This window comes from Haliotis rubra, unplaced genomic scaffold (assembly GCF_003918875.1).
Source record: "Haliotis rubra isolate DU_JTF1 unplaced genomic scaffold, ASM391887v1 Scf357, whole genome shotgun sequence".
Taxonomy (NCBI): Eukaryota; Metazoa; Mollusca; class Gastropoda; order Lepetellida; family Haliotidae; genus Haliotis; species Haliotis rubra.
The window spans coordinates 26673-39787 of record NW_025767032.1 but is presented as its reverse complement, the minus strand read 5'-3'; the positions used below and the strand labels follow the sequence as shown (position 1 = coordinate 39787).

The 13115-nt window shown below is 40.0% G+C and overlaps 2 protein-coding genes across 5 annotated transcripts in view; both read left to right on the top strand.

The window, feature by feature from the left end:
• The first annotated feature begins 2770 nt into the window (after nucleotides 1-2770).
• Nucleotides 2771-13115, top strand: part of LOC124285273 (E3 ubiquitin-protein ligase TRIM56-like) — a 14774-nt gene continuing 4429 nt past the window's right edge. Inside the window, exons 1-3 of one of the 4 annotated variants that reach the window (XM_046721476.1) lie at nucleotides 2771-2832; nucleotides 8000-8291; nucleotides 8874-9914. In XM_046721476.1, the coding sequence (XP_046577432.1) occupies nucleotides 8000-8291; nucleotides 8874-9781 (1200 nt within the window). In that variant the 5' untranslated portion in view covers nucleotides 2771-2832 and the 3' untranslated portion in view covers nucleotides 9782-9914. Of the gene's footprint in view, nucleotides 2833-7999; nucleotides 8292-8873; nucleotides 9915-13115 lie in introns of those variants that run through there. The other 3 variants (XM_046721475.1, XM_046721474.1, XM_046721477.1) reach the window with 3 other exon arrangements.
• LOC124285271 (tripartite motif-containing protein 2-like) overlaps nucleotides 10399-13115 on the top strand; it is a 27019-nt gene continuing 24302 nt past the window's right edge. Inside the window, exons 1-2 of the mRNA XM_046721467.1 lie at nucleotides 10399-10462; nucleotides 12822-12942. Coding sequence (XP_046577423.1) covers nucleotides 12847-12942 — 96 coding nt within the window. The 5' untranslated portion in view covers nucleotides 10399-10462; nucleotides 12822-12846. The remainder of the gene's footprint in view (nucleotides 10463-12821; nucleotides 12943-13115) is intronic.

Here is a 13115-nt window from a genome sequence, read left to right as displayed (position 1 = left end):
ATCTGTTTTTTGCATTGCCAAGTGGTAACTACGGAATTCCTGCACAGACATCACTAGTAATTATAGCATGACTATGTCGTCCTGTCCCTGTGGCATTGCACGGAGCTGATGATATCAACCACTGGTTTGTTTGGCTCAGACTCGGTCACTTAGGTTAATGGTTAAAGCATCCGCTCGTCATGCTGAAGATTCGGTTTCGATTCCCTTCATTCCCGGTGCTAAAGCGTGGGAAAACCTCACTCACTCATTCACTCGCTCACACACGTAGCGATTATAATTATATTTATGAAACTCGGAGCGATTATTATCATACTTCCTAAAAATGTTGGAAAATCTCCAATATACGTATCTGTCCAACTGTCACGTGGTGGCAGAGCAAGGGGAAACCTGGTATTTTGGCTTAAATAGATTAGAACTGACCCGCTTTCGATATTGCGTTTAAATAGATTAGAACCGATCCGCAGCGTTTATGCAGTGTCTGTACTCACAGGAATAGTTACCTGGCGTCACAGCCTCTTTATGGTTGGTTGGTTGGTTGGATTGCATACGTGTGTATGCTTCTGCGATTATTCCCTGAGGGTCAATTCATCCCGATGGTAAACCATAGTTACACAAATTCCTTTGCCACGGTTAATGGTAAATGATGAAAAACGATTAAAAATATTCCAGTCTGTAAATAATCGGGTAGATAGTATCTACGCGTCTTCGTCATTATGGAATTTGTTTATCTTATATTCAGTTCACGTGAAAGGAATGTCAACCTCACAGACACGTTACCTAAGCACAGCAATTTCCCGAGAGACTATATCAAATTGGTCATGTGGTCTGGTGGTGAACTGGAGCCTTTTGATACTTTGGGGTTTCTGAATAAAATAGTTTTTGCGTTGCCATGGCAACACGTTTGGCTTCGGCTTAATTTGATTGAAAAGAAAGAAGCACAATTTGAAGACCGTTCAATATTCTCCTTCACTGTATACATGCCAAAACATTTGACATAGCCGGAACTAGCTGACATGTATCATGAAGAGTATTTTGCCGTTGCGGGGGATATTGATGACTTTGTCTTCTTGTTGTCTCTAATTTCTAATTTCTTTATTCATTTATATTTTGATTTTGGGAGTGTGGGTTTGTCGGAAGGAATAGCATTATTTAATATGAGTATCAAAAAGAACTACATGGTACAAATTTCCAAACATGAACAATCTAACGGTCTTCAGTGACAAACTAAGTACGAAGTAACAAAAAGCATTTTTATGTTTTAACATTCATGGTGGTAAATTAGTTGAAGAATGGCGTTCAGTTTGTCTTTCCTAATCAGTATGGTGACCTCTTTATGAAAAATGTCAAAATAACAGACATAATATTATTCTCGGATTTTTCAACAATAACCAAAACTACCTTTACATGAATTGGGATGCCCAGTGAATATGAATAACAAGTGGGTTCAACAGTTGGTATTCTCGACTTCATGATAACACTATCAATGATAACATCGCATTACTGTCAATACATGAAGGTTACACGCAACCTTTGTCAGTGATAAATCAGTTGGATAATGAGTGATAAATCAGTTAGATAATGAGTGATAAATCAGTTGGATAATGAGAACATGCAAGAAAGGTCCATCTCAAACTTGCTTTGTTGAGTATAGGGTTCTTTTTTTTTATTTTTGCTTTTTAGTTTATGCTTCAGCACATGCGTAACGACATGCTTCAATCAAGGGCGACGCCTTGTTCGTTTGTAAAGAATGAAACCATAGTAGTATCCTTATGGCACCTTTCCGTAAATGGCTTCAACGGGTGTTTTTTCCATTGTCTATACTTTGATGATAAAAGAAACCACGTAAATGTCAGTTAACGGAACCATTTTCCAGGCCATCAGTGAAATTTTGATTCAAGCAGCAGAGGAAATTATGTTCATTACTTGTATACACATGGAAAAGGTATTGCAACACCTATGATTTTTAATCCCCATATAGCCATAGCCATTTATAGCCATGTCATGCTTGTGTATATTTGTATGATAATTTAGACCCTTCGGGCGTACCATACATTGATTTTAGATATGCACGTGATACGAAGGCGAACATCTTCCTCAAGTTTGAGTAAACATTTCTAACAGCTCGATGGCCATTAATCAATTGATTACGTTGCTGTTCAGGAAAATTGGAACCTCCACAACTGACAGCTGCTCAAAGATGGCACGTTATTGTTATGCATATTGCTACGCTTTAGAAATTGACGTGAGAGCTTTGTGAGCTTTTGAACCAGCAAACATTGAACAGAGACAAGTCTAAAATATTCAATAATATATTGAGTAAACAATGAGCAAGGTAACAATGAATGACACTTCAGATTCCTTGTACAATACTACTGAGTCACAAATCTAAACTATTAACTAAATGTCTGTAATTACTACTCTTGTAGTACTACTGATTGGAGATTTTTGACATTAGTTGAGACGAGGAAAGCGATCGATGTTAGCAGATGAGCGTAAATCCAAAACAGTCCTCAAAGTCGTGTCGATCATCTCAGAAACCACCGTTTGTACATCCATTATACAGTTCTGGAGAAATCCAGCAAAATCTACCCCACAACACAATGATCGAGAAATTTCTCACAGCACCCGCCGGAAGCAAAACAAAGGGAAGCATAACAAAGAGGAGGTAACTCTGAGCGCAGCTCCTCAGGTCACTATCAACAGGCGGAAGTACACAGCTGTCAACAAACCACGTGATCAAAGGCACGTCATGTGACTCAGAGTTGATAAAGTCCACCAACTAGGAAGTGAGACGCAGAGAGACAACCTGTTCATAACGCTGTAGTTATAGAGGTATGTCAAGCATTTAGTGCACATTGTACAAATCTATAGATTACGTTTTGTATTAAGACCGTTGTTGTGATTGTTGAGGAAATTGCATGTGCGTTTGTGGGGTGCGAAAGGGGGGGTTGGTGATGAGGGTGGAATGTAGTCATCGAATGTGTATGTACTGTTACCTCATGACACTAAGTGATTTATTGCATGTTCTTATACAGGTTATACACACAGTTTGGGGAGAGGACTAACCTCATTAAGTAAAAAAAGACAATTAAGCATACTTTTTGTACATAGTTCTAAAAATAATGGCTGTTTGACCAAATGTATACATTAACAAGACATACCAAATTCTGCAAAACAAACTAGTGCGTTTATATATAATTTTGGTTAACCTGGGCGCACTTGCACAAAGCAATCCTAACACTACGATGAGAGTCTATGTTAGAGTATGGGAGTTTCAATCATCGCAGTGATAAGGTGCTGTGCCCAAGTGGCCCTGAGATGTTTAATCAGAGATCAGAGGTCACTACATGGCTGAGTGTGTGGTGGGTGAATATAAAGCAGCTGTTTAAATTTACTTTCAGTATAATTCTGCAAGAAATTAAAACAATTAAGTTTTCAAAGATTATAGCAGCGCCTTACAAATCAGAAAATGAATCAATATTGTGGTTTCATTTTGAAGTCAATCAAATGTATTTTCTATCCATTATTCATTATTAAGATCGTTGTTTTTTTATTATTACGTATGTACCCATTCATGTATCCAAACTCACCATGATTTCCACGCATGCTCAGTCGAGGTGCATTCCTGTCGATCGCTAATACATGAAAATACGACAACAAGAGTTATCTACCTTTCCCCATAGCTGCTCGGAAGTCCAAAGTCTGAACTGCAGTGAGGAGTCGTTGGTGAACAGCTATTTCTCTCCGTATACCTTAGTTGCAATTGGATGTTACGTCATCGTGTGAAGGGGTTGATACATTCATGTAAACTTTAATATGCGAGTTTGTAAATATTCTTGTTGTTTTGTGGCATAAACAAAATAATGATCCTTTCTACACCGGCAATAAGTACACTTATGTTTGTATTAATGGATATATACACAAATAACTCGATTAAGCACCCCCTGTATTTTTGCAATGATAGGTTTTCAACACGTACATAAACCTTCTCGTGGTGACCACGATGGAAAAAACATGAGTTTTTCTGACCCGTATGATCCTTTGACTCATAAAAAGCTCAAAATGACTGGAATCCATGTTGACTTTATGATGATTATTGCTCTTTATTTAGAAAAACAACAACACTGATTTTCATACAAAACCATGTCTGTACAAGTATGAGCCTGGAATGTTTAATGTTGGATACACCGTTGAATGTGAACATTCAAAATGTCAATGTGAAGTGTAACCTCAGGGTCAATACCGAGTGTAACCTGCATGTGACTGTATGACAGCCAGCAATCTCCTCCTCATACCCCTGTCAGCATCCTGATCGTCTGAAGGGGCAGTCTATGCCATTCATCGTGTAAAGCAGCTTCCAAATAGGCCAGGTTTTGTACAGGAGGGTCCCTGTGTTGCACATGACGACCACTCATGTCCCAGATATGCTCAAAAGGGTTAAGATCGGGGCTCATTCAATCGTGAGATATATCAGGGGGTGTTTAACTAAGATCCTTGTGTTCCTTTATATGAACATCCCAGCTACCACTATCGCATACATACCACTGTAATTAGTGCTACCATGCGCAGTGTTGAAACTCAGGTGCACGTGTCAATAATGTGGTGTAGGGCTGGGACGGGTCCAAATTTTTAATGAAAAGTGATACCATCATCAAGATTTTAATAAGAATTAACAATAATTCGTCACCCCACATTCCCCCCAGGTACCCCACTCCCAATTACTCTACCCTACACGGATACCCGTTATGTTAATTCCTGACATCAAATTTGTAAGAAATGGCAATATATTCTTCAGCTCGGAAGCTAAAATTTCGAGTTTTTCAATATCTTAACCATATATTACATTCAAAACATGCGACTGTAAATTATGTCTATAAATCTTCAAAGACAATACAACCTTTTAATAATGAAAGAATCACATGTTACATTGTTTAACCTGTTAGTCTCATGATCATAACGGGGTCCGGGTATTTAGACGGATCCAAATCATTATCCACCCTTCACGGGTTACCTTTCCCAACCCCAATGTGGTGCATCTGAACTTGTGTGTATATGTACATGTATCTTCAAATGTTACGTCACGGTTTTTTGTGAATGCATTACGAGAAAATACGTGACGTCAGCACTGAAAATGCAGTTAATTGTTTGCATTAGGTCTAGAAAATGGATACGAAAGGCTGCAGCACACTCTCAGAAATAGGTCAGTCAGCTATCACGACAGTGAAACATCTGCAGACAAGCGTAAAGCATGGCGAGATAACACATTGTGTCAGCTGATCAGCGCAGGAATGCCAGTTTATCAGCAGACAAAATGGACGCTGTGATAGCACGTTGTCGTGACCGAAAGCCCCAAACAACCCCTGGTGACGATTGCCAATAAGCATTTTGTCTACAGATTTACTCGCATTCCTTTGCTGATCTGCTGATGCAATGTGTAAACATACCTAACTGAGGTTTTACATAGCTGTATGGTTGCGTGTTTGGTGTTGAGTGAGTGACTTTAGGTTTACGCCGCAATCAGCAATATTCCAGCTATATGGCGGCGGTCTGTAAATAATCGAGTCTGGACCAGACATCCAGTGATCAGCAGCATGAGCATCGATCTACGCAATTGGGATACGTTGACATGTGTCAACCAAGTCAGTGTTAGTCGCCTCTTATGACAAGCATGGGTTTACTGAAGACGAATTCTAACCCGGATCTTCACGGGTCTGTTCGGCCTTGAAACATGACGAGATAACACATTGTGTCAGCTGATCAGCACAGGAATGCCAGTTTATCTGTAGACAAAATGGACGCTATGGTGAGGCGTGGTCGTGGACGCTAACTGACGATCACGCACCTCCACGAGTCTCGGACGTCACTATTCCGTGGTAGGTAGACTTAGTCTCTGAAAATGTAAAATTTTGATTGAAATTTCAGTCTTGACCTGTTTGGTAATCAGATCGTGATTTTGCTCGTCAACCCCACTATCCACTGAAAACTGATATCAGCCATTTCCTGCACAAAAATATTCACTTTTACTGTGGCACTATACACTCTTAAAAAAATAAGATTTTGAGAATATTGGACTCATGTAGATGTGGCCAAAACAATACAAATGTGCTATTTCTTTCCAAAGTAAATTGATTATAACCAGCTTCAGCTCAAAAAGCGGCAATTTTAACTTTACCCCTTGTTTTAGAAGCGTTTGATGTAATATTCACCAAAACATCATCAAGAAAACATGCAAAGCAAAATGCACGTGCAACTAAGCGGAAAAGCATGCGGTATTGATCATTATAAAAAGGCAAATGTGTTCAATTTTGTCATTCGTTTTTGCCTGGAAAAGAGGAAATCATCATGCCACGACTGAGTGTCGCCAATCGAAAGATCGCCATAGGTCGCCTTAAAGCTGGGGAGTCGCGGTCTGCTTTTATCAGAGCACCATATTTCGCCTTTGGGATCGTTTCCTGCGATCCAGTTCCGCCCAAGATCGCCCGAGAAGCGGCCGTCCAAGGGTTACCACCCAAGCCCAGGACCGCTACATCCGGGCTGCTTACTTGCGTCATCGTCTTGCCACAGCCGTGGACTCTGCACAAAGCATCCCTGGTTTGAGAAGAATTTCAAACCAAGCTGTCAGGAATCGATTGCGTGAAGTGGGGATTCGACCAAGAAGGCCAGTTGTCGCCCCTGTCTTGCGAGGCTTCTATCTGCGCAATCGCTTGCGGTTGTGTCGTAGAGTCAGGAACTGGAACCTTAGGAACTGGAGACGAACCTGGTTCAGTGATGAATCACGATTTCTTCTTTACCAGCGAGATGGAAGACAGCGTGTTTACCGTCGGAGAAATGAACGTTTTCCCCTAATTGCATTCGACAGATTCGGTGAAGAAAGTGTCATGGTGTTGAATGCGATATCCAGCACACAAAGAAATCGGTACATCATAGAAGTCCTTGCACGTCAAATGCTTCCGATTATGGACCGACAGAGGGAGTCGTTCCAGCATGGCCATCGCATTGCATGAAGAGTGGGGAAGAATTCCGCAAGAGCGGAATGTTTGATATTTCACATTTTTACCATTGAAATTACATAACATATTGCTCTTAAACTAACCCAATAAATTCTTCTAAAATGACTTTTACGTTTCTTTCTTTTTTGAAGATTCTAGATTCTTACATCGTTATCAAGCTAAAAGTGACTGCAACTAGATGATGAGAAGTATAGATAGATAGATAGATAGATAGATAGATAGATAGATAGATAGATAGAAATTAAAGACAGACTGACAGACAGATAGATAGATATAGATAGAAATTAAAGTGACTGCAACTAGGTGATAAGTATGGATATGCAGACAGACAGCCACAGACCGATAGACCGACAGACAGATAGATAGATAGATAGATAGATAGAAAGTGACTGCAACTAAGTGATAAGTATAGATAGACAGACAGACATATAGATAGATATACTTTATTTCCTCCATTGCCACGAATACATGTTATGATAAACAGCAGATTAACATTAACAACAGCGTGTAATGGAATTATAATTGAATCAGTAGCACATAATTGCGCAGGTGATGAACCACTAAACAGGAGGGACTAAGTAGAAGCAAGCTGATACGGTGCTATGATAGAGTCTTTGGCTTGGGTAATTCTTCGTACTCCGTTGACATGTAGTACCCTTGGCTTCTGTTGATCAAAGGTTTCTAATGGCGACAATCGATGGCTTTCGTGAAGTCCTGATTTATGCTGGATAGGATAAAATGGATAAGGAATTTGTGTTGGTGATCTGAGAGGGCTGATTTGCTGTTTGGCGGTGGATACATATAATAGACAGTACCCAGTCAGTGCCACGATGTAAGATGCCCCGTGTCTCTGCGGTCACAGACGTTACTGACATCCAGTATTGTGACAAATACTGATGATTTTCGTCATTCTTGTTGATAACTGACTTTCATCCTTTATCTCCATCCATATGTTTATTTAAAGTACATTTTGTATCTGTTTACTTCAGATGGCGACCACCAAGAAACTGACAGACAACCACCTCACCTGTGTCATCTGTACGGAGGTGTTCACACACCCTGCCACACTTCACTGTAATCACACATTCTGTAAGTCCTGTCTGTTGAAATACACCAACACACAGCCTGAAGCAGTACAAGCCAAGTCCATCCCATGTCCCTCCTGTAGACAACTGACGAAGGTGACCACCCCTGACAGTCCAGTGGAGGAGTGGGTCAGTCAGCTGAAACCAAGCCACGTCATACAGGGACTGATGGACGACTTTGGACCAGGGACAGAACGTAAATAATTATCAGCTCGTGTTCAATAAGCATGATATTATTTATATATGAATGGATAAACTGGATAACAGCAGAAAAACGCTTCCAGATGTTTCCAGACTGCATCGCACAGCTGTAATACTGCCGAATGAAGCCTCAAACAAACACATGGTTCACATGCTAAAAAACACATGCTGTAGTCACAATTGTACCATCGACTCAGCTTTTAGCAGATATTTCTTACGAAATGGAATGGGTTTTGTCGTCCCTATCGATTTGGATAACTTTATTCGTTAATCAGATATAATATGAACATTTTGTTTGGCTTCATATACAATTGGTAATGCATTTCAGTCTGCAACCTTTAAGCCTCAATCAGCAGACACTTATATTTTCTCTGCACCACAACACAGTTTGATACCAAGATATTTCAAAATAATAGTGAGCATATTATTACTAGTATATTCAGCACAAAAAGCTACCAGATATTTGTCACAACAGACTCTGTCGCCGCTGTTTGTTATTAAGTTCTCAAATGTAAACGTCCGCGCTGTGTGTTGTTACTGATGCCGATGTAAACGTCTAACGTGTTTGTTATTACAGCTGGCGACGTTGATAACTGCAGTGTTTGCAAAACTCAAGGGAAGACAACTCCAGCCAGCTCGTGGTGCTCCGTCTGTGACGATATCTTCTGTGATGGATGTCTGAAGATGCACAATATGATGCCAATTTTACGTGACCATGAACTTGTGGATTTGTCTGATACTACCAAAAGAAAAACTAAGCAACGTCTCATGTGTACAATCCACAAAGGCGAACAGATCATGTTCTTCTGTAAAGATTGTACGATAGCCATTTGTCATATATGCTGCAGCATAAAACACAGGAAATGTGACGATGTTGATACTTTAGATAACATGACCCCTGTTGTCAGAGAACATCTGTCAAATCAAAACCAAGAACTGAAAATTAAAATGACAACTTCAGAAAATGAGATAATCTTCAAGAAATCTGAAATTGAAGAAATAAAGACAAATGCGCAAAGTATCAGAAATGAAATCAGAAAATTACGACAGACTGTGGTAGAAGTGATTTTAAGGAAGGAGAAACAACTCCTTGATAAAGTCGACCGATCTACTGATGAACAATTACAGAAATTACAAGCACAAATAACTTCCCAGGAGATTCAGCTGCAGATGTACCAGCAACAGTATGAGTTCACAGCCAATGCTGTGGCGTCCAACTGTGAGATGGACATGTATGCCGTCTATGAGTTGATGGGTGAGATGACAGACAACAGAAACAGGGACAACCAACCCGCACCAGGAAGGGTTGTATTCACTCACGACATGGATAATCTGAGTAAAGCTTTGGATGAGCTCGAGCTGGGAGATGTTGAAGTTGTCGGTGCTGTGAGTGTCCGCCAGTCTACCCTGTTCTACATCACACTATTGACTGTCAGGCAGATGATGACAGTGAAAATCCTTATTTGTATGACGTCACAGTGCTGACTGTTGAGGGTATAAAAGTAACAGTAGTTGCAGATTTCTCTAACAAGAGAGTCAAAACATTTCACACATCAAAACCAAATACGCGTGGTATTCATCTTCTACTTTCCAATGGTCCTTGTCAAATAGCAAAGTTAAGTGAGAGTCGGATAGCTGTCTGTGTTCCAGACAGTAAGGAAATAGTTACAGTGGATGTTACCCCAGAGCCTGTATTGTTGTCTACAATCAAAACAAGAAAAATGTACTACGCTCTGGCCTGTCTGAGTCCTTCACAGCTGGTGGCAGGTACAAATCAAAGGTCGCGCTCTGTGGACATACTGGATATGACAGGGAAGATACTGAAGTCTATCAACACGGGTGTCATAGAGAATCCAGATTGTATCCATGTCACCAGTAATAACAACTTGATAGTCAGTGAAGTATCAGTAAATTCCCTCGTATCTGTGACCAGGGAAGGAGAAGCTGTTTTCACCTACACTCCCACAGGGGATAGAGCTTTGAAAGGGCCACGTGGTATCACAACAACCAGCACGGGAGATATCCTGCTTGTAGACTGCGACTCTCACAAGGTGATTCAGCTGACCCGGTCGGGTCAGTTTGTCAGAGATGTCCTCACACAACAGAATGGTCTGGAATATCCTCGTGGCATCTGTCTTGATGGGGACGGGTTTCTGTATATTGCGTGTAAGCACGATAAATTTAAATGAAAGGTGCGTGTACAACGTGAGACATGTTTAGAATCCGTGCCGATCTTAATCACATGAAACGAGAGTGCCAGTCACCGTATTTCGAAAGGAACTCCCAAAGTGAAGACATTGATGAAGTATTGGAATAGGCTGTCACAGAGAGAAACCCCAGTTCATGGCCCTATGTGACACAGAGTTGCAGGATCACCTGCTATAGGAGAACTATACCACATGATCACCCGGGTCCCATTGACATGGGTCAGCTGACCAACAGCAAAGATATTATCAGATTATGAAAAACACAATTTTTAAGTTTCTCGATAGTGTCGTGGAAGTCGATACATTTTAAATCCGAGCTCGTGTATTTTCATTCTCCCCAAAAATGTCTGCTGATGAGCAATATTAAGTGAGTGAGTAAGTAAGGTTTTACGCCGCCTTTAGCAATGTTCCAGCAATATCACGAAAGGGGACACCAGAAATGGGCTTCACACATTGGAGAATCGAACCGGGGTCATCGGCGTGACGAGCCACTAGGCTACCCTACCGCCCCCGGTTGAGCATTAACATACGAACAGAAAACACAGAGTTACGGACTTTATGGTATTGCGGCAACTTCCCCAGGGTTCCAGATTAACTTCTTAACTTACAGTTCGTGATCTCAGTTTAATGTTGCCTATAGTGGATGATACGAGAACTAGTTTAGTGCTTTTAGGTATTGACCATAGTCAGCATTGTCAGTGATTGAAACAGCCGTAAAATAATACATTACAGAATCGTAACGATGTCTGTTATTGTCAAGATGCATCTTAAGATAAATCTTTACAAGTTTCACCACCGTTGCTCTTCGTTTTTAGTCAAGGGATACTGAACACTGTACATTAACCCAATTTATCAACATTTTGGGGGGAATATATTGTATCTCGTCACTTCCTCATCAATTTTAAACATGACAGGCCATACTTCGGTGATCTGTTCGAAAGGGGGGGGGGGTGTAAGGGGGACACCATTTACTTGTGAGGTCGTCAATGGTGGTTCATACACACAACAATCAATATTCAAGTACTGCGGCATCGTCATGGTGACCATACCTTCCAGCGTTGTTGACATTCACGTTTTTGTGTATTCCTCTCAGATTGCAATTTAATTATTATCAGATTTCCATTTCAGTCATGTTTTTGCTTTAATCAGATTAAAATATGTGACATTTATAGTTTAAATAGACGGAGTTTGGTTTTCAAGGGATATACAACACCATGATCATGGTTTATTTTCAACAGGATTTTCCTATGTCTGGATTGCTCAGGATTTGGGTGATTATGAAATATGTATGAGCATGTTTTCCCAAAGATTTGTAGACATTCAATTTCAAGAATGGTATGATAAGCTGTCAGGTCGGAGTGATTTCTCATTATACTCTAACTTTAATCTCTGTTAGATACAAAGAAACATGTAATAGTATTGTTTAGCCTCAAAGATTTACTCCGTATAAAACTGGAAACTACATTTGCGGTCTAATAAGTTAAAAGTGAGTAAATTGAGATGTTATAATGACATTGAATGTACTAAACTTATTTGTTAATATTATAGAAGATGAGATCCACCGTGATATTAGTTTGTCCATGTTATATGGATTTTAAGGAGCAACTTATACTCCGTTTCCCTCTATAAATAAGTTATACCAACTTAAACTTGAAACATGGGACTTGTGCGAAACCTGTGAAACCTTGCTACATTCCTTAAGAGAAATGTACCAACTTAATTATGTATCTAAATCTACTTTTGTATACGCATCCATAATTCTATACAGTATGGCTTTGGGGCCAAGTGCACGGAATAAACTTGTCACTTGTCACAACATCATGTTCATTTCATACTTATATCAAACAGCGTATGGTGCTTCGTTAATGCTTATGTGTATAATTTTTATTTGGCATTTTTTGTGCAAAAATATCCGTAAATGATCTCGACATTTTGTCCATTGTCTACATTCTGCCTGTTACGATAGCATGGTTATTGCAATATCATGTCGATAGCAGTTACAAGAAATATAACCACAGTCAACAACATCTGCGGTGGTTGTAACATTGATATATATCCCATAAAAAGATTGTTTTTAACAGTTCCTGTAGTGACACTTAGGCAGTAAAATTCATCGCTTGAAATTGTTTCCAACGGTTTGGCGTTGCGTGCCTGTAACCGGCTGACTTTGGATTCTAGAGGGAATAACACTCAACACAAGTATACACAATAAATATGTTTCGTGATACCTACCACGCCGACGCACTGAGAATGTGTGTTATCTTGATTTTGTTAATTCGTAGCAATATTTTACATAATCTATTCATACATGTCCATAGCCGCCGTCAAGACATCACGTGACACATGAGCGACGAAACGTCACGTGACACACAAGAGGCCGGTTACCAGGAAGTGAAGACGCGGAGGGACAGGCCCGTCGACAGCGGTGTAGCTATTGAGGTATGTCAAACATTTAGTCAATATCATACAAATATACAGATAACTTTTTGTAATATTGCCGTGTTGCGATTTCTATTGACATGTTTTTGTTGTGTTTTACTTCTGGCTTTATGTGCACTGAAGTTTCACTTCAATACAGAAAGTAGGCTTGGTAATCACATAACCCAACATAT